The sequence below is a fragment of the Erythrolamprus reginae genome, chromosome Z, assembly GCF_031021105.1.
Source record: "Erythrolamprus reginae isolate rEryReg1 chromosome Z, rEryReg1.hap1, whole genome shotgun sequence".
NCBI classification, from domain to species: domain Eukaryota; kingdom Metazoa; phylum Chordata; class Lepidosauria; order Squamata; family Dipsadidae; genus Erythrolamprus; species Erythrolamprus reginae.
Genome location: NC_091963.1, coordinates 6,360,180 through 6,382,635, shown reverse-complemented (window position 1 = coordinate 6,382,635; position 22,456 = coordinate 6,360,180). Strand labels below are relative to the sequence as shown.

Here is a 22,456-nt window from a genome sequence, read left to right as displayed (position 1 = left end):
ATTGGGACTGTAATTTTGGTTCGTAAGGCATAAGTCAGGGCACCCACCTATCCAGATCTAATTTTATAACCATTTTTATAAAAACATAGAAGATTGACGGGAGAAAAAGACCTCATGGTCCATCTAGTCTTCCCTTGTACTATTTCCTGTATTTTATCTTAGGATGGATATGTGTTTATCCCAGGCATGTTTAAATTCGGTTACTGTGGATTTACCAACCATGTCTGCTGGAAGTTTGTTCCAAGCATCTACTACTCTTTCAGTAAAATAACATTTTCTCATGTTGCTTCTAATGTTTCCCCCAACTAACCTCAGATTGTGCCCCCTTGTTCACTTTCCTATTAAAAATACTTCCCTCCTGAACCTTATTTAACCCTTTGACATATTTAAATGTTTCGATCATGTCCCCCCTTTTCCTTTTGTCCTCCAGACTATACAGATTGAGTTCATTAAGTCTTTCCTGGTAAGTTTTATGCTTAAGACCTTCCACCATTCTTGTAGCCCGTCTTTGGACCCGTTCAGTTTGATCCATATCTTTTTGTAGGTGAGGTCTCCAGAACTGAACACAGTATTTCAAATGGGGTCTCACCAGCACTCCATACAGCGGGATCACAATCTCCCTCTTCCTGCTTGTTATACCTCTAGGTATGCAGCCAAGCATCCTACTTGCTTTTCCTACTGCCCGACCACACTGCTCACCCATTTTGAGACTGTTAGAAATCACTGGCAGTTATTAAACAAGACATGCAGACCTAAGTTTGAATCCATTCTCCTGAATGGCCATTCCACAAATGTTTTCTGGATGGTGTGACTAAAGGATTTTGCAACTACTGTAATCATAAACAGGAAATGTGGTTGTGTGACTTCATGGGGGAAGGAAATGACATTTGTTGATAGTAAAAAATGTTTTATGAGTTGTAAAGCACCGTTCCTAAGCCATAATAATTCCGAACTGTCGTTAAGATGATTGGTTGTAACTCAGGGACTATGCAGATTGGAATGAGAAGGCCTCTCTGCTGGTTTTGTTCTTGTTTGAAAATGTTTTTTCTTCTTCCAACGCTCTTTCCCAATGATGACGATGCTTTTTATTTTTAAAAAAAATACAGAAAATTTCTTTATTTACAAACACACATTGCAAACATTAAAAAAAAACATTTAAAAACAATGGACATCGTGTGACAAATCTGTGTTGCATTTCTCATAACGTTTATTCATTATTATATAGCTAATATTTATAAAACATTCAGTTTCTATACATTGTTCTTACTCGAATAACTTTTTCTATCTTTCCCTTATATCCCCGATATTTTAACTCTAGTCTTTCTTTTCCCTTTTTCAGTCTTTTTTTTTTGACTATATATCTTAGGGTTTACCTTTATTCCAGCCAGCAGTAGAACCTATCCCAGCATTTGTAGTCATCTGAGTCATCTTTATTTTTTAATTCAAATTTTTGTTCGTTTGTTTGTTCATTCATTCATTCATTCAATTTTTATGCCGCCCTTCTCCTTAGACTCAGGGCGGCTTACAACATATTAGCAATAGCACTTTTTAACAGAGCCAGCCTATTGCCCCCACAATCCGGGTCCTCATTTGACCCACCTCGGAGGGATGGAAGGCTGCTGAGTCAACCTTGAGCCGGTGATGAGATTTGAACCACTGATCTACAGATCTACAGTCAGCTTCAGTGGCCTGCAGTACAGCACTCTACCTGCTGCGCCACCCCGGCTCTCTTATTAATTAATCAATATTAATTAATTTATTTCAGTGATTCTTTTACTCTCCTGCAATGTTGAATGTGCAACAAAATGCAACCGGATAGGACAGGATTTTATTTTATTTATTTATTTATTAAATTTGTATGCCGCCCCTCTCCGTAGGCTCACAGCAGTAATAGAAAAGCAATGTACAATACAAATCTAATAATTAAAAACTAAAACCCCATAATTTTAAAAAACATGCACACAACATACCAGACATATTCAAAATAGGCCTGGGGAAGTTATCTCAGTTCCCCCATGCCTGATGGCAGAGGTGGGTTTTAAGGAGTTTACGAAAGGCAAGGAGGGTGGGGGCAGTTCTAATCTCGGGGGAGCTGGTTCCAGAGGGTCGGGGCCAACACAGAGAAGGCTCTTCCCCTGGGACCTGCCAAACGACATTGTTTAGTTGACGGGACCCGGAGAAGGCCAACTCTGTGGGACCTAACTGGTCACTGGGATTCGTGCGGCAGAAGGCGGTCCTGGAGATATTCTGGTCTGATGCCATGAAGGGCTTTATAGGTCATAACCAACACTTTGAATTGTGACCGGAAACTGATCGGCAACCAGTGCAGACTGCAGAGTGTTGGTGAAACATGGGCATACCTAGGGAGGCCCATGATTGCTCTCGCAGCTGCATTTTATTGGCCAAGTGTGATTGAGCACACAAGGAATTTGTCTTGGTGCATAGACAGTGAAAAAATGTGTGGATTTTATTGAGAGGAATATTCCTAGAAAAGGATTTGGGACCAAGAGCTAAAACCCCCATCTCCTGGCCCCTTCGTCCCTGCTTTTCAGCTTTCTTGCTGCAATTACACTGCAAAAAACCCAGAGGGCAGAAATTTTCAGTTAAAAAAAATCCCACTTCCAATGTGTGCCTCGAATCCAAGAGAACTGGAGAGAAAAACAGACCTTGCTCATTCTCCTGTTCAAGCAGTAAACTCTATACCCGTGATGGCGAACCTATGGCACATGTGCCAGAAGTGGTACACAGAGCCATTTCTCTCAGCACACAACCCATCGCCCAGCTCAGCTCCACTGCGCATAAGTGTGTGCCTCCCACCAACCAGCTGTTTTTTGGCTGTTTCCAGACTTATGGGAGGTTTGTTCTTCGCCCTCCCCAGACTTCAGAGACTTTCACCGCTCCTCCAGGAGGGGGGAAATGGCCTTCCCCCACCAGGGATGGATTGTACCGCTGCTACTGTGTTCTACACGCACAGCTTAGGGCGTCTTGCATGCGCATGTGCACATCCTGACATGTTTGCTGCCTTCTGAAAAGTCGATGGGTCCAAAACTATTAAAATGCCTGCCATTCCTTTTCAATAAAATGTAATTAAGTTAAACGCAATTTGTATCATCTTAAGGACGCCATTCTTTTCCGAGGTCAAAATTAAGCAGGGATAAGGCTGGATGGGAGGCCACAAAGAGATCTCCGTGCTTTAGGTTTGAGGGAGAATTTTTTAAAAATGAGATGTGTGGCAAACACATTTAATATAAAGTAAATGTTTGAAGAAAGTAAGTGGACGTCCCTGGCCTTGAATCACAGGCTGTCCACTAGACTAACAACTTTGAGGAATTATGTCCTTTCTTGGGGAAGCTAGTAGAGATCAGAGTCTCAGCAACTTTAAGATATGTAGACTTTCAGAATTCCCCAGCCAGTTTGCATAAATTTCAGTTCCTAAAATTTCTCAACCACTACACCTGAGAATTTTCCTGGCAACGTATCCAAATTTCAGTTTCCCAGAATTTTCCAGCCAGCATTCATAGACATGAATTCCCAGAATTCCCCAGGAAACGTGTACATTTCAACTCCCAGAATTCAAAGTTGTTCAGTCTGAGAAATACTGAACTGGATTCTTTCTTTTTGTGCATTTGTTAGTCGGATTCCCGTGATTTTCCCCCTCTCGATGCGTAGTGCAACAAAACAGCACTCCTTCTCTCCTCCCTACAACAACCCTGCGAGGTAGGTTAGATGGAAGAGACATAGGGGTGCCTCTTCAACGTGGCCTGCAAATTTTCAACCCCCGAAGTAGAACAGAAGAGACAAGAGCAGAAGATGAAATAGAACAGAAGAGAAGAGAGGGTAGAATAGAATAGAGAATAGAATGGAATAGAAATAAATCAAAGAGAAGCGAATAGAGAATAGAAGTAGAAGAGAAGAGAATATAGAAAGGAATAGAATAAAATATAGAAATGAAGATAAATGAATGGAATACAATAGAGAATAGAATATAAATGAACAGAATATAGAAAGGAATAAAATATAGAAAGGAATAGAAGATAAATGAATAGAATAGAATAGAGAATAGAATAGAAATGAACATACTATAGAAATGAATAAAATAGAATATAGAAATGACTAGGAGATAAATGAATAGAAGAGAATAAAATATAATACAATAGAGAATAGAATATACTAAATGAACAGAATATAGAAAGGAATAAAATATAGAATAAAATACAATACAATAGAGAATACAATACAATAGAGAATAGAATATAAATGAGCAGAATATAGAAATGAATAGAATATAGAAAGGAATAGAATATAAATGAATAAAATAGAATAGAGAATAGAATTGAAATGAACAGAATATAGAAAGGAATAGAAGAGAAGAGAAATGAACAGAGAATAGAATACAATAGAGAAGAGAATATAGAAAGGAATAGAAGATAAATGAATAGAAATGAGCAGAAAGGAATAGAATATAGAAATGGATAGGATAGAATTCTTTATTGGCCAAGTGTGATTGGACACACAAGGAATTTGTCCTTGTCCAACAGAGCATCATGGAGCATGTGCAGAAAAACTTGCTTCCTCCAAATTCCTTCTCTGGTTCCCCCTCCTCCTTAGAAAGAAAAAAACCCTGTCCCAGTTGCCTAGAAAAGAAAGACCCCTTTTCCCTCCTGTTTCCCTCTCGGTCACCTTCTCCCACCACCCCCGCTGCCCCGAGGGCCCCTGCTGGAAAAAAAGGAATCGTCAAAGCAATGAGAGAATGCTAAGTGTAACGGCACACACACGTGGGATCCCCCCCCCTTCTTTCCCACCAAAGGCTGGGTGGGAGTGGGAGAGAAAGAAGTAGATTAGCTCTCTCAGCCAATTGCCAGCGTCTGGGTCTGCTGAAGAGGGAGGGGAAGGAGGGGGGGGCGAGGCTCTGCGGGTGGGGCCAAAAAAAGCCCCTGGCTGAGAGTTCCTGCCTGGCTATTGCTTCCCCTCCTGCTGGTTTAAGAAGGAGTGTGAGGACGCTTCCTCACCATCTAACACGCCTGCCTGCCCACCCTCTAAGACTCAGAAGCGCTGAGCGGTGGGGGGGGAAGGGGGGGAAGGGAGGGAGGGAGGTAAAGAAGAGAGAGAGAGAGGAACCGAGGGAGATGCATCCCTAGAAACCTGGAAGAAACCGCCTGACTTTTAATTCCGAACCTCCTCGAAAGCCAGGCACGGGCAGAAGGAGAACCACACCTGGGGGAGAAAAAGTCAGGATCCTGGCCAAGACTCCACCATGAATAAAACCACCATTCTCCACTTTTTCATTGAGGATTGGGATGCCAACTGCAGCCTGCTGGATGCTCTGCAAGAGAGCTTTGAGGGTAGGCTGGAAGGGGGCACGGGACGGGGCGGGAGGTGTTGGTGTTGGTGTAGAACCTCACTTTGTACGCTTGGGAGCTGGGATGAAATTTTTCTTTCTTTTTCTTCCCCCTTTTCCTAACACGCTTCCCCCTCCTTACCGGCCGCTAAGGTCCTTCCTGTAGGGCCACCATGGACCAGATTGGGACCTGCTGGCCGCGGAGCAGCGCCGGGGATCTGGTGGAGAGACCTTGCCCGGAATTTGTCAACGGAGTCAAGTACAACACCAGTCGTAAGTAGATAAAAGACCCTCTCCCAATTTTCTTCCTCATTTTGGGGACTTCACTTCATCTCCAGGTTAAGGATTTTTTTTGGGGGGGGGGGAGAACAGAGCCCCAACAGCTGCATCTCCACCCAGGCATATTTCCTATATTAATCTCCCCCTCCCATCCAGATGTGGTTGGGTTTCTTGCAAGTTGATGGGGTGGAATTAACTTCGCAGGAGGGAGGAATTAAGAACAGCTATTAACAATGCAGGAACACGTTTTGTCCTCATTTCTCTCTTCTTGTGTGTGAAATGAGTGTATTCGGTATTTATTAGTAAACAGTGTGTTGATCTCAACTTCTGCAATTTGTAAAAAAACCCTCTGCGAGTTTGTGTGACAGCATAATCCCACTGGCTCCTAGAAATTCCTAGTTAGGGTAATTTCGATAAATATAAATGGACTGAATTCTGCTATAAAGAGGAAAAGCATGCTTAATAAATTAGGGAAACTAAAAATGGATGTAACATGCTTAAAACCACAACACAATAAATTATTAGAATGTGCAATATTGGGAGGTTTATATTCGGCATTAGCAGATTAAAGTAAAAGAGAAGTTGTATTATATATACAGAAAAAAATGAACCCCAAATATATATATGCAGATGAAGATGGAAGGATTTTGATGGTTGAAATATTATTGAATAATAAAAACATTACTAGTTGTAATTTATGCACAGGATGAATGCCAGGATAAGTTTTATTCTAAGATACATGCTAAAATAATTGAATTAGCCTATCGGAATATCTACATGATGGGAGACTTTAATGCTATAGTAAAGATGGAATTGGACTATAAGACAATGAAAATTGTAAAAGGTTAACAAAGATAATTACCAAAATCATTTTTTTTATTATGGTACAGGAATTAAATATATTTGTTGTGTGGAGGGAGAGGTTTCCCTCAGAGAAATAATATATACTTTACTCCAATAGACATATGCCCTGGTCAAGAATATATACGTTGTGAATGTCAATGCATTTATTAGCAAATGTACCAAACATAAGTGATTTGTGGGCTGATCATAACCCAATTACAATTATTTGGAAAGGCCAAAAGAAAAAAAACTAGATGGACTTTAAATCAAGAAATATTGAATGAAAAAAGAATTCTTATGGAAATAGAAAACTTATGGGGGGAAAATGGATTTTTTCTTTAAAGAAAATTTTAAAAATGATATTTCACTTCAAATTGTATGGGACATAGCAAAAGCATATATTAGAGGATTGGTGGTGAGATATATGAGTAAAAGAAATAAAGAATTTATGCCAAGAAACAATATAAGGAAGACTATTAAAAATTAGAAAAATAATTTCAAAAAGGATTAAAAATTTAATGAACTCGAAGATGCACAAAATGAATATGATGGAAAATGAAGAGGTAGCAAGGAAAATGAAAAGGGCTAAACAAAACTTTTTTGAACATGCAAATAAACCAGGGAGATGTTTAGCTTATAAAATGAAAAAGTATAAGGAAAAAATGAATTAAGCAATTGGAAGATACTGATGGGAATGTACAACACAGAAATGAGGAAATATAAAAGATAATGAGGGCATATTATGCAGACTTATATAAATAGGAGAAAATAAACTGAGAAGGATGTAAAACGATATTTGGAGGAAATGGAACTATCCAAAATACCATAAAAATACAAGAGTTAGAGGAGAAAATAACTATGAAGAAATTAACAGATGCAATAAACAGAGAGGAAGCAAAATCTTGGGAGAGGACAGACAGGCGCATGAAATTCCAGCCATTTTTTTTGCTTCTGCGCATGCGCAGAAGCAAGAAAATGGCTGAAATCTTGTGTGTGCATCCCCTTGTTAGATTTTGCTTCCTGTGCATGTGCAGAAACAAAATCTCACTGGGACGTGTGTGCTGGCAACCCGAAGTTGTACGCGCATCTCCCATTTTACTACCAGTGCGCATACTGGTAAGAAATCTGATACTGTATAATTATTATAATTATTACTATTTATTAAATTTGTATGGCGCCCCTCTCCGTAGACTCGGGGCGGCTCACAACAATAATAAACACAATGTAAAATACAAATCTAATATTTAAAAACTAAAAAACCCATAATTAAAAAAACATACACACAACATACCATACACGAATTATATAGGCCTGGGGAAGATGTCTCAGCTTCCCCATGCCTTACGGCAGAGGTGGTTTTAAGGAGTTTGTGAAAGGCAAGGAGGGTGGGGGCAGTCCTAATCTTTGGGGGGTAGCTGGTTCCAGAGGGTCGGGGCCGCCACAGAGAAGGCTCTTCCCCTGGGTCCTGCCAAACGATATTGTTTAGTCGATGGGACCCAGAGAAGGCCGACTCTGTGGGACCTAACCGGTCACTGGGATTCGTGTGGCAGAAGGCGGTCCCGGAGATATTCTGGTCCGATGCCATGAAGGGCTTTATAGGTCATAACCAACACTTTGAATTGTCACCGGAAACTGATCGGCAACCAATGCAGAGTGTGGAGTGTTGGTGTAACATGGGCATACTTAGGGAAGCCCATGATTGCTCTCGCAGATGCATTCTGCACAATCTGAAGTTTCCGAACACTCTTCAAAGGTAGCCCTATGTAGAGAGCATTACAGTAGTCGAACCTCGAGGTGATGAAGGCATGAGTGACTGTGAGCAGTGAGTCCCGGTCCAGGTAGGGCCGCAACTGGTGCACCAGGCGGACCTAGGCAAACGCCCCCCTCCCCACAGCTGAAAGGTGGTTCTCTAATGTAAGCTGTGGATCGAGGAGGACGCCCAAGTTGCGGACCCTCTCTGAGGGGGTCAATAATTCCCCCCCCCAGGGTGATGGACAGAAAGATGGAATTGTCCCTGGGAGGCAAAACCCACAGCCACTCTGTCTTATCAGGGTTAATATAAGAAGGATTGGGACTAGATACACTCAGGGGAGGGATAAGAGAAGGGAGAAAAGGAAGTAGAGAAGGAAAGGAAGAAGGAAAGAGAAGAGAAGTAGGAAAGTGGGAGAGAGAGAGGGAGAAAGAAGGCAGAGGAAAGGCAGAAAGAGATAGAGGGAGGGGAGTGATATGACACCAAGGGAAAAATAGGCGGGCAATAAAAGTATAAAAATGCAGATTAACACATTGGTATACGTTTCATTAAATAGAAATGTATAACTATGTATATTTTGTTATGATTTAAAGTACATGTACGGGCGGGGATTGCTGCTCCCGATGCTCTGTGTGCGCCGCTATACAGCTCTGGCATGTGTGCGTGTCTGAATGAGATTATGCACAGGAAGCAAAATCTCACGAGGGGCGCACGCATGAGATGGATTTTGGCGATTTTTAACTTCTGCGCGTGCGGAAGCAAAAATCACTGAAAAAAAATCACTGAAATCTCGCGCGCGCATCCCCTTATGAGATTTTGCTTCCTGCACATGCGCGCACACCACCAACACGTGTACAATGGATACATATAGACACACGCACGCACACACCTATATATAATTTGTCGCCAGTCCAGACAAACAAATTTGGTGAGAGAGTCTCTTTTTTGCAATATTATTTGTCTGGTGTGGTTAATTTTCTTTCATTCTGGTGCCGTCTTGCAATGCTTTGATTAAAAAGGAGGCCACAGTCCTGTTTCCTAGACAAGCTGGAGGCACACCTGAATTTCAGCTTTTGCAGATGCCGCTATTCATTTTGAAGTGTCTGAATTGTATGTTTCTATTGATTGATTGATTGATTGATTGATTGATTGATTGATTGTTAGAGTTGGAAGGGACCATGCGGGTCATCAAGTCCAACCCCCTGCCTAAGTAGGAACCCTATAGCATCCCAGCCAATGGCAGTCCAATTTCCTCTTAAAAATGTCCAGAGCATTGGAGTTCACAACGTCCGCTGGTAGGTTGTTCCACTGGTTGATCGTTCTGACCGTCAGGAAGTTCTTCCTTATTTCCAGGTTGAATCTCTCCTTGGTCAGCTTCCGGCCGTTGTTCCTCATCCGGCCCTCCGGTGCCCTGGAGAATTAAGTGATCCCCTCCTCTCTGTGGCAACCCCTCGTATACTTGTAGACTGCTATCATGTCCGCTCTGGCCCTCCTTTTCTCTAGGCTATCTATGCCCAGTTCCCGCAGTCTCTCTTCGTAAGTCTTGGTTTCTAGACCCCTGATCATTTTGGTTGCTCTTTTCTGCACCTTCTCCAGAGTTTCAATGTCTTTTTTGAAGTGTGGTGACCAGAACTGAACATATTTGTATCGCACCAATGTAAAAATTAGTTTTATGTGGGCAAGAGGGCCCATTGAACTTATCCCCCAAAAGAATGAGTGTTTAATTGTACAGATAGTCCTCGGTTAATAACCAAAATTGATCCGAACATTTCTGTTGTTAAATGAGACGTTTGTTAAATGAGTTTCGCCCAATTTTACAACCCTCTTTGTCGCAGTTGTTTAGTGATTCACTGCAGTTGTAGAGTTAGTAACTCAGTTGTTAAGCGAATTCTTGCTCCCCTATAAACATTGCTGGTGAGAAGGTGACAAAAGTTGATCACATGATGCCAGAATTCTGCGACCGTCATAAATAGGAAGCAGTTGCCAAGTGTCTGAGTTTTGATCCCGTGATTATAAAGGATACTGTGAAAAACGGTCGTATGCCAGTGCTGTTGTAACATTTCCAGTGCTGTTGTAACTGTGAATGGTCAATAAATGAACTGTTGTAAGTTGAGGACTACCTGTATATGTGCGAGAAGTATTTGTGGCTGAATACAAATAGTCTTCAACTTATGACTGGTCCATTAGCGACTGTTCAAAGTTACAAAGGACCCTGAAAAAAGGGATTTATGACCCAATCTTGAAGACCAGGTGACTACAATTTACCTCAGAGGTTTGAAGGCCTCTTCAAACTTGGCAACTTTAAGACTTGTGGACTTCAACTCCCAGAATTCTCCAGCTACCATAACTGGCTGGAGAATTCTGAGAATTGAAGTCCACAAGTCTTAAAGTTGCCAAGTTTAGGGATACCCGATTTACAACATTTTTTTCTAGTTCGCATAGCGAGAACAGGGTGTGCTTAAACTCCAGCAGCCGCCACACATACAAAAAAAGATCGCAAATTTTGGTGCAGTTATGTGTAAATTATGTCACAATTTACAACCGAAAGCTGAATTACAATTTTATTTCAACTATTCATAAATAATTTTTTTGGGAGGGGGGTATCGGGGTGTGAAATTTAACATTGATCGTGCTGACAAATGTTAAATTGGGCAGATGGTGAAGTTGGGCAGAAAAAGACAGAATAAGTTATTCCTTCCAGGAAGTAAGAATTAAATGAATGACGACAGGTTTTCCGTGGGACAAAATAAGTTTAGCAATAAACCAAACAACATAATAATTGTCCACCTGAACCTTAAGTGCTCAGTTTTTAAAAAATCAAACGCCAACCGATTCCAAAATCCTTTTCAATTCCGGAATTTCAACATTAGTGAGGAAAGTTTGTGAGGAAAAAAAGAGAGTAAAATGGTATGTCCTTATGGGAAACCCCCCCCCCCTTTTCGACTCTCCTCCCTTATTAAATAAATCGGGATAGAATCCGGGTGACTGGATGGACCTAAACGCTTAGTGCCCAGATGCCCTTCCTGACGCCATGTGGAGTTTGCAGCAGATATTTTTTTCTTTGAGCCCGGGAGAAAAAAGAATTATCTGCCGCTACCTAGGATTGAGGGAAATGATTATTGCGTATTATTTCACTGCCAAGCCTTGAGTGAAACGTCTGAAAATGCCTCCTGGCATTTTACAAGATCTATAAACACCAAAGATTGAAAATAAACAAGCCACATTACAGGTAGTCCTCGCCTTATAACCGTTCATTTAGTGTTACAATGGCACTGAAAAAAGTGACCTATGACAACTTCTCACACTTAGCAATCAGCCTCCCCATCGTCACATGGGGAGATACTTGGCAAATGACTCATTTTTATGACGGTTGCACCCCCTTTTACGACCTTCTGCCCAACATAGGTCCCACAAAGTTGGTCTTCTCCGGGTCCCGTCGACTAAACCAGCGTTTCCCAACCGGTGTGCCGCGGCACACTAGTGTGCCGCGAGACACGGCCAGGTGTGCCGCGACAGCTCCAGCTGGGCGGGGTGCTGCCGGTGCCTCCGACCTCCCGGCTCCTGCCCGATGCCGCGGTTTCTGGCGCTCTCCTGCTGCGCCCCAAAGAAGGAAGGCTGGAAGAAAGAGAGCTTCATTCTTCGCGCCTTTTTCCCGCCTTCCCTGGCGTCGGCGGCAAGTGTCTTTTGGGGCCCGGCGGGAGGGCACTGGCAGCGGAAACAGGCTGCCGGCTGCAGCGGCCCCAGGCACCGTTCCCTGTAGGCTGCGCATGCCAACGCACCCCAAAATACCCCCCCGCGCACCCTTTTCCAGGGGCGCGCAGGGAGCCGCGGCCACCCGCCCGCCTGCCCGATTTCCCTCCGCGCGGCTGGGAACGCGGATCCACCGCCCTCGCCAGCCCGATCTCCCTCCACCCGGGTGGGGAGGTGGATTCGCCGCCCCCGCCAGCCCGATTTCCCTCCAGTGGTTGATCTCCCTCCGTGTGGGGGGGGCAACGAACCGACGACCAGGGGCTGTCCGTCCGTGTTGGGTGGTGCAGGGCAGGCACAGGCAGCCCCAGGGGAGAACAAGGGAGGGAGAGAAAGGAAAGAGAGAGAAAGGGAGGGAGAGAAAATTGAATGAAGGAGGGAGAGAAAGAAAGAGTAAGAAGTAGAAAGGATAGAGAAAAAGGAAGAGAAAGGGAGGGGGAGAAAGGAAAGAGGGAGGAAGGGGGGAGAGAAAGAAGATATGAAGGAGGGAGAAAAAGAGAGATAGAAAGGAAAGAGGGAGAGAAAGGAATGAGAGAAAGGGAGGGAGAGAAAGGGAATGAAAGAGGGAGAAGGGGTGAGAGATAGAAAGGATAGACAGAAAGGGAGAGAAAGGAAAGAGAGAAAGGGAGGGAGAGGAAGGAAAGAGAGATGAGAGAGGAAGGAGGAGACAGAAAGAGAGGAAGGAAGGAAGAGAGAAAGAAAGAGGGATGGAGAAAGGAAGGAAGAGAGAGAAAGAGGGAGGGAGAGAGAAATAGAGCGAAAGGGAGGAAGAGAGATTTTTTTGGTCCAAACTTTTTTTAGCGCCCCCCCCCCCCAATGTTCCCCAGGATTTTGAAAATATGAAAAATGTGCCGCGGCTCCAAAAAGGTTGGGAAACACTGGACTAAACAATATCGTCTGGCGGGACCAAGGGGAAGAGCCTTCTCAGTGGCGGCTCCGACCCTCTGGAATCAACTCCCCCTAGAGATTAGGACTGCCCCCACCCTCCTTGCCTTTCGTAAAACCCACCTCTGTCGTCAGGCTTGGAGGAACTGAGACATTCCCCCCTTGCCTATGTAATTTTGTGTATGATATGACTGTGTGTATGTATTTTATCTATTGGGGTGGGGTGTTTTTTTTAGACTTTTTAATGTAAAACTGTTATTTTAGATTTTAATTATTAGATTTGTTTCCATGTATTGTTTTTGTCACTGTTGTGAGGCGCCCTGAGTCTACGGAGAGGGGCGGCATACAAATCTAATAAATAATTATTATTAATAATAATAATAAGTCAATGGGGAAACCATGTTCATTTAACTGTGTTACTAGCTTAACAGTAGGATGCTTGGCTGCATAGTTAGAGGTAAAACAAGCAGGAAGAGGGAGATTGTGATCCCGCTATATAGAGCGCTGGTGAGACCACATTTGGAATACTGTGTTCAGTTCTGGAGACCTCACCTACAAAAAGATATTGACAAAATTGAACGGGTCAAAAGATGGGCTACAGCAATGGTGGAAGGTCTTAAGCATAAAACGTATCAGGAAAGACTTCATGAACTCAATCTGTATAGTCTGGAGGACAGAAGGGAAAGGGGGGACATGATCGAAACATTTAAATATGTTAAAGGGTTAAATAAGTTTCAGGAGGGAAGTGTTTTTAATAGGAAAGTGAACACAAGAACAAGGGGACACAATCTGAAGTTAGTTGGAGGAAAGATCAAAAGCAACGTGAGAAAATATTATTTTACAGTAGATCTTTGGAAGAAACTTCCAGGAGACGTGGTAGATAAATCCACACTAACTGAATTTAAACATGCCTGGGATAAACATATATCCATCCTAAGATAAAATACAGAAAATAGTATAAGGGCAGACTAGATGGACCATGAGGTCTTTTTCTGCCGTCAGACTTCTATGTTGCTATGTTTCTAACAACGGCAGTGATTCTTTTAATAACGCGGCAAGGAAGATTGTAAGGACAAAATTTATTTTTCTTCTTTTCTTTTAAAATATTTTTTATTAATTTTCCATTTTTAAGAAGAAAACAATAGTAAGTACAGAAGAAAATTTAAAAAAATTAAATTAATTAAATTAATAATACGACCTTCCTTGGAACAAAACTGACTTTGTCTTCCTCAGCAACAGAAATTTGTCTTCCTCAGCAACAGAAATTTTGGGCTCAGTTGTGTCTGTAAGTCGAGGACTGCCTGTAGCTCATGACAGTGAACTCCGCCCTGAGTCCCATGAGATAGAAGTCAAATTAATTAATAATAATAAAAAAGAAGGTGTTTTTTATATGCTACACACAGGGGTGGATTGCCATTACCACTGCTATCAGTGTGCTGCGTGCATAGCTTTAGTTCTCTTGCATGTGCAAACGTGTGTCCCAGCGTGTTTTGGCTTCTGCGCATGTGCAAAGATGCGCTGAAATCCGGCAAGGGGATACACGTGCACGTGAGATTTTGGCGCTGAAGCAAAAAAAATGCCGAAATCTCACGGGTGCGTCCCCTTGCGAGATTTTGCTTCTGCGCATGTACACAAAGCAAAAACATGTTGGGGCACATATGCATGCACACAAGAGAATTGAAGCTGCCTGCGCCGCGCACTGTTCATTACCAATGCACCATTCTCTACCCTACCAGTAGCAAACCACTACGGGTTATATAAAAAATACTTTCATTTGTCTTGATTCTTCCAGGATTCCATTTCATTAGGCTACCTTTGATCGTAATATTTTGGGAGAAAGAAAATCACATCTCCTTTTCCACTTTATTCATAAAATGCACAATTTGGTGCATTTAAAACACCTCCTCTCTCGCTTGCCTTCTTTCCAGACTAAAACGCCCACATTTTCTTTTTTGAGAAACTGTTCCAACCTCTGGATCATCTTTAGCTCCACTTTTAACCCTTTGAAGTTGCAGTGATCCCAAAGGCCCACAGTACACTTAATGACTTATCACTTAATGACCATTTGAAATTATAGAAACATAGAAGTCTGACGGCAGAAAAAGACCTCATGGTCCATCTAGTCTGGCTTTATACTATTTTCTGTATTTTATCTTAGGATGGATCTATGTTTATCCCAGGCATGTTTAAATTCAGTTACTGTGGATTTACCAACCATGTCTGCTGGAAGTTTGTTCCAAGGATCTACTACTCTTTCAGTAAAATAATATTTTCTCATGTTGCTTTTGATCTTTCCCCCAACTAACTTCAGATTGTGTCCCCTTGTTCTTGTGTTCACTTTCCTATTAAAAACACTTCCCTCCTGGACCTTATTTAACCCTTTAACATATTTAAATGTTTTGATCCTGTCCCCCCTTTTCCTTCTGTCCTCCAGACTATACAGATTGAGTTCATGAAGTCTTTCCTGATACGTTTTATGCTTAAGACCTTCCACCATTCTTGTAGCCCGTCTTTGGACCCGTTCAATTTTGTCAATATCTTTTTGTAGGTGAGGTCTCCAGAACTGAACACAGTATTCCAAATGTGGTCTCACCAGTGCTCTATATAGCGGGATCATAATCTCCTTCTTCCTGCTAGTTATACCTCTAGCTATGCAGCCAAGCATCCTACTTGCTTTCCCTACCGCCTGACTGCACTGTTCACCCATTTTGAGACTGTCAGAAATCCCCACCCCTAAATCCTTCTCTTCTGAAGTTTTTGCTAACACAGAACTGCCAATACAATACTCAGATTGAGGATTCCTTTTCCCCAAGTGCATTATTATACATTTGGAAACCTTAAACTGCAGTTTCCATTGCTTTGACCATTTATCTAGTAAAGCTAAATCATTTACCAATGATTTATGGGAGTCCGTCATTGATGTGAGCTGGTTCTGGAGGTCCAACACACACACACACACACACACACACACCCCATTCATCCTTTTTGGCCACTTTCTGGCCAAAAGTGAAAAAATTGAAAGCCATTGATTCATTTAACAATTCCAGCCTGCTTTACATCTGCGGAGATTGCTTAATGACCACTGCCAAAAAGAAGGTCATTAACCCAGATTAGTCATGTAGGTATCCCTACTTAATAATCATCATGACTTGTCACAGGAGTATCGGCCTCCCTTAATGTCATAAGTGAAGGATTTACCTGTAATCCAAATGCAGGCATCCAATTTAATTTCCATAAAAGCAATTATTTTTACTTATTAAATTCCTGTGCCGCCCTTCTCAATAAGAGGACCCTGGGTAGTTATGTGATTATGTTATTGGTATTTGTGATTATCCTAAAAGGCTGTTAGCCTTTTTTTTTGTCTGTAATTCTTTATTTACCTAGTTCCACACTCACAAAAAAAATAAAACAGTCTGGGAAAATTCAGATTTTTCATTTAAACCTGAATTATCCCTATTTGTGAATTTGAGCCCCACACCAGAGGAAAAATGTCCCCTATAGAATCTTCCTAAGGATGAGAACAGAGATGGATATATATGCTCAAGGATGCTAAGGAATAATTATTAAGGAGCAATTATTCCAAGTGATCTGGACTTGCTCAGAAACATGAATTACGTTACCATATGTTCACCCTAAGACCTCTCTAAATGCATAATTTTTTATTATTATTTATTTATTAGATTTGTATGCCGCCCTTCTCCGCAGACTCGGGGCAGCTCACAACAACAATAAAACAGTATACAATAAACAAATCTAATATTTAAAAAATATCTAAAAGACCCATTATTTTAAAAAAACATATAACACAAGCATACCATACATAACACTATATAAGCCTGGGGGAGATGTCTCAATTCCCCCATGCCTGATGCAGAAGTGGGTTTTAAGAAGTTTGCGAAAGGCAAGGAGGCTGGGGCAATCCTAATCTCCGGGGGGGAGCTGGTTGCAGAGGGCCGGGGCCGCCACAGAAAAGGCTCTTCCCCTGGGTCCTGCCAGACGACATTGTTTAGTCGGCAGGACCCGGAGAAGGCCAACTCTGTGGAACCTAACCGGTCGCTGGAATTCGTGCAGCAATTTAAAATCAATTTTGCAAAAAAACACCACTGGATGTATAATAATTGACTTGTTATATTATGGCATTGCTTCCCTCTGATCTTTTTTTTTTTAAATTATTATCACTGCCTCCCTATGATTCTCAAAGCCAATTCAACAGAATAACAGAGTTGGAAGGGACCTTGGATATCTTCTAGTCCAACCCCTTGCTTAGGCAGAAAACCCTACAAAACTTCAGACAAATGGGTATCCAATCTCTTCTTTAAAACTTCCAGTGTAGGAGCATTTACAACTTCTGGAGGCAAGCTGTTCCACTGAATAATGTTTTAACTGTCAGGAAATTTAGCCTAGTGAGCTCTAAGTTGCTTCTTTCCTTGTTTAATTTCCACCCATTGCTTCTTGTACGGCCATCGGATGCTTTGGAGAATAGTTTGACTCTTTCTTCTTTGTGGCAACCTCTGAGATATTGTACACTGCTATCATGTCTCCCCTCGTCTTTCTTTTCATCAAACTAGACCTACCCAACTCCTGCAACCGTTCTTCATATGTTTTTGCCTCCAGCCCCCTAATCATCTTTGTTGCTCTTTCCTGCACTCTTTCCAGAGTCTCAACTTCTTCTTTAAAAAAAATATATATAATGGTGAACAAAACTAGAGGCAATATTCCAAGAATGGTCTTACCAGAGCATTATAAATTGGCACTAACAAATCCCATTATCTTGATTCTAACTTCAAGAGGCAAAACGCAACATAGGAAGGTTTTCAACCTTACAATTTGCTGAAACGTCTTTAAAAGAACAGCTCAGATTAATTTATTCTTTTTCCCCCTCCATTTTTCCTCTTGATAAGCATTCCTTTCCTGATTCTTGAGATAGATATACAGTGATACCTTGTCTTACAGACTTAATTGGTTCCGGGACGAGGTTCTTAAGGTGAAAAGTTTGTAAGACGAAACAATGTTTCCCATAGGAATCAATGGAAAAGCGATTAATGCGTGTAAGCCCAAAACTCACCCCTTTTGCCAGGCGAAGCGCGTTTTTGCTCTGCTGGAATTCCCCTGAGGCTCCCCTCCATGGGAAACCCCACCTCCGGACTTCCGTGTTTTTCTGATGCTGCAGGGGAATCCCAGCAGCTCAAAAACGGGCGCTTCGCAGGCAACAAGTCCGGAGGTAGGGTTTCCCAGCAAGGGGAGCCTCAGCGAAATCGCAGCATCGCGAAAACATGGAAGTCCTCGAAACCCCACCTCCGGACCTCTGTGTTTTTGTGATGCTGCAATTTCACTGAGGCTCCCCTCGCTGGGAAACCCCACCTCCGGACTTCCGTTGCCAGCGAAGCGCCCGTTTTTGTGCTGCTGGGGTTCCCCTCCTGGGATTTCCCTGCAGCATCACAAAAACAATGAAGTCCGGAGGTGGAGTTTCCCATGGAGGGGAGCCTCAGGGGAATCCCAGCAGTGCAAAAACGCGTGCTTCGCTGGCAACGGAAGTCCGGAGGCGGGGCATCCCAGCGGCGGCGGTGGGTTTGTAAGGTGAAAATAGTTTGTAAGGAGAGGCAAAAAAATCTTAAACCCCAGATTTGTATCTCGAAAAGTTTGTATGATGAGGCGTTTGTAAGACGAGGTATCACTGTAATTGACTTCTTAACTAATAATGTCTTCTCTTGGCGTCAAATGGCCATAGTTTGCTTCCTTCTTAAACTTGAAGTCCTTTCTCTACCAGTGCAGTTTTTGCAAAGGATCTTAAAACAATTTTCTTCTTCATTTTAACCTGCCTGGTTTGCCTTGGGGTACTGGGGCTGATGGAAGTAATGGAATTTTGACCCAAGCCAGGATAAGAAGCAAAGTTTTAATGTCACTTTAGTTCAATAACTATAATTGAAATAGTCAATAGGAAACCTAACCATGCCTGCAATTTTTGGTGTTTTCATCTCTAGCATATTTTTTTCTTTAAAAAGTAAAGAAAATTCCTAATCCTAAATCAGAATCGGGGAAAGTAGAAGCATCTACGTGATTTGGCTGGGTAAGATCCATGAGTATTTAGCATCTTAGCTGGAATGAAGAGGGGAAGAGGAATTATTACATTGTTGTTGCAACTGTGGAATGCTTCCATAAATCTGTTTGTTTGTAAGATTGCGCTAAGTCCAGAATTTTTTCAACAGCAACAAAAAACAAAAACCCCAGAAGGGATTTTTGCACCCTCTCCACAGAGAAACATATTATCGAGTCATATACTAGAATGAGTTGGTGGATTGTGAGCTGGTGGCATGCTGCAGGGCCTGATAGTCTTATGAACCTATAAAGTGGTTTGATTTGTTTATAGTTTGTTTGGGGAAAGCATGTAATGTGAACGCAGCCATTAGGATTTACGATCCCAGCAGGTGGCAGTGCGTTGCTTGCCTTAGAATACAGAATAACATTGGGAGAGACCTCAGAGGTGGTCTAACCCAACCCCCTGCTCAAATAGGAGATTCTATACTTTTTCAGACAAATGGTGCACCCACAACTTCAAAAGGCAAGCAGTTCCACTGATTCATAGAAACATAGAAGACTGACGGCAGAAAAAGACCTCATGGTCCATCTAGTCTGCCCTTATACTATTTTCTGTATTTTATCTTAGGATGGATATATGTTTATCCCAGGCATGTTTAAATTCAGTTACTTTGGATTTACCAACCACATCTGCTGGAAGTTTGTTCCAAGCATCTACTACTCTTTCAGTAAAATAATATTTTCTCACGTTGCTTCTGATTTTCTCCCCAACTAACTTCAGATTGTGCCCCTTTGTTCTTGGGTTCACTTTTCTATGACTGTTCAAAGTTACATAAGCACTGAAAAAAAATGACATGACTTTTCCCACACATAATAACTATTGCAGCATCTCCAAGATCACATGATCAAAATTCAGATGTTTGGCAACTGACTCATAGTTGTGATGGTCACAGTTGTTCTGGAGTTCTGTGATCCCCTTTTGCAACCTTTTTTTTCAAACGGGAAGTCAGATTCACTTAGCAGCCATGTTACTAACCTAACAACTGCAGGGATTTGCTTACAGTGGAAGTGATGTGCCGGTGCCTAGAGGCTGTTGGGGCCTGGATGGGTGTCAACAAACTCAAACTCAACCCAGACAAGACGGAGTGGCTGTAGGTCTTGCCTCCCAAGGACAATTCCATCTGTCCGTCCATCACCCTGGGGGGAGAATCATTGACCCCCTCAGAGAGGGTTCGCAATTTGGGCGTCCTCCTCGATCCACAGCTCACATTAGAGAAACATCTTTCAGCTGTGATGAGGGGGGCATTTGCCCAGGTTCGCCTGGTGCATCAGTTGCGACCCTATCTGGACCGGGACTCATTGCTCACAGTCACTCATGCCCTCATCACCTCAATGCTCGACTACTGTAACGCTTTCTACATGGGGCTACCTCTGAAAAGTGTTCGGAAACTTCAGATCGTGCAGAATACAGCTGCGAGAGCAATCATGGGCTTCCCTAAATATGCCCATGTCACACCAACACTCCGCGGTCTGCACTGGTTGCCGATCAGTTTCCGGTCACAATTCAAAGTGTTGGTTATGACCTATAAAGCCCTTCATGGCACCGGACCAGGTTACCTCAGGGACCGCCTTCTGCTGCACGAATCCCAGCGGCCAGTGAGGTCCGACAGAGTCGGCCTTCTCTGGGTCCCGTCAACTAAACAATGCCGCTTGGCAGGACCCAGGAGAAGAGCATTCTCTGTGGCGGCCCCGACCCTCTTGAACCAACTCCCCCCAGAGATTAGAATTGCCCCCACCCTCCTTGCCTTTCGTAAGCTATTTAAAACCCACCTCTGCCGCCAGGCATGGGGGAATTAAGACTTTTTTCTCCCCCTAGGCCGTTACAACTGTATACATGGTATGTTTGTATGTATGTTTGGTTTTTATATATTAAGGGGTTTTAATTTGCTTTTAGTATTGGATTTTAATGTATATTTTCATGATTGTTGTTAGCCGCCCCGAGTTTTCGGAGAGGGGCGGCATATAAATCCAATAAAACTTGAAACTTAACAACTGTGGCAAGAAAGGTCGTAAGATGGAGCAAAATTATCTTAACAACTATCTCACTTAGCAACATAAATTTGGAGCTCAATTGTGGTCATAGTTGAGGACTATCTGTAGAGAAATGCAAGGTAATGGAGGCATACAAGGAGATCCTATCAATCACTAAGAATGGTCATGTATGAAAAGTTGAAAAGAGACGTTGTTATTTTCCCAAGCTGTTTAAATTAAAACTTGTTTGTTTTATGAAATGCAGCAATTCAGATGGGCCCAGCTGTTGAGAATCTCTTTCCTGCAAAGTTATGCCTTAGATATTTTTATTTTTATTTAGCAAGTAACAATCCTGTTGATCAAAGGTGGGGAAGAAGAGAAAACAAGGGAATTTACAGCGATTAAAAAGAAACAAGAAAACGCTAACAAAACAAACAATGCTTCTTACAACACACATAAACACCGCAACGAGAATTGCGATAGCACAACTCTGGAAAAATGACCAGACCCCAACGGAAGAATTAATTATAGATAAGATATATACATGCGTGGAGATGGACGAACTCACTAACTCAATTAAGGGAAACAAAATCACGGAATCAAAACGAACATGGCAAAAATGGCATGAATGGGTTCAAAAGAGAATATAGAAACAATATAATAAGAAACAATGGAAACAATCTACAGCTACCTTGTAAAAAGATTTATTTACTAGTTATTGAATATAACAAATATTAGAATATAAAAGTATGAAATATAATGTATATAATGGAATGTAACAGGTAAAAATTTATTTTAAGAATTTTAAAAGAGATGGTTTATAATCTGTAAAACAGAATAATCTGTGAAAACTCAATAAAGAAATTTATAAATAAAAAGAAACAAGCAATGAAAAACAGCATTATTTAGTGCAGAGCAAAAAAAACCCCAACATTTAAATAAGTCATATTAGCAAGTAGTAAATATGTTGTAGAAGATATCAAGATCCAAGGCATATATGGAAAAATCTAGAGGGCCTTTTTAACAGAATTGAACAAGAAAGACTGAATGGCAGAAAGTTAAACTTAGATGGAGGAGCAAATTTATTTTATTTATTTATTTATTTATTTATTTATTTATTTATTTATTTTGTCCAATACATAATACACATTGAAGAGAAAGATATGTAATAATATAAATAAAGAAAAGATATAAAAGTATAGGTGAACATATTTGAAAGGAAGAAAAGATAAATGAGATAAGGAGAGACAATTGGACAGGGGACGGAAGGCACACTGGTGCACTTATGCACGCCCCTTATCTATCCATGGGAATTTTTTTTTTCAACCATCGCAAGTATAAGACATTTGGACTTCAATTCCTAGAATCCTCCAGACAATTATGAGTGCATTTTAATTCTCGGGACCCCCTGGTCAGTTTGCTTTTGGGTGAATTCTGGGATTTGAAGTCCACACGTCTTAAAGTTACCACCGTTGACAAAACATTACTTTAGGAAAATGTGAACAACCTACAGAGGCATTTAATCATGCTTGGTGTACATATACAAC

At 41.8% G+C, this 22,456-nt stretch overlaps 1 protein-coding gene across 1 annotated transcript in view; it reads left to right on the top strand.

Annotated features, from left to right (window-relative positions):
• The first annotated feature begins 5,300 nt into the window (after positions 1-5,300).
• CRHR2 (corticotropin releasing hormone receptor 2) overlaps positions 5,301-22,456 on the top strand; it is a 115,748-nt gene continuing 98,592 nt past the window's right edge. The window contains exons 1-2 of the mRNA XM_070729516.1: positions 5,301-5,342; positions 5,492-5,611. Of these exons, the coding sequence (XP_070585617.1) occupies positions 5,512-5,611 (100 nt within the window). The 5' untranslated portion in view covers positions 5,301-5,342; positions 5,492-5,511. The remainder of the gene's footprint in view (positions 5,343-5,491; positions 5,612-22,456) is intronic.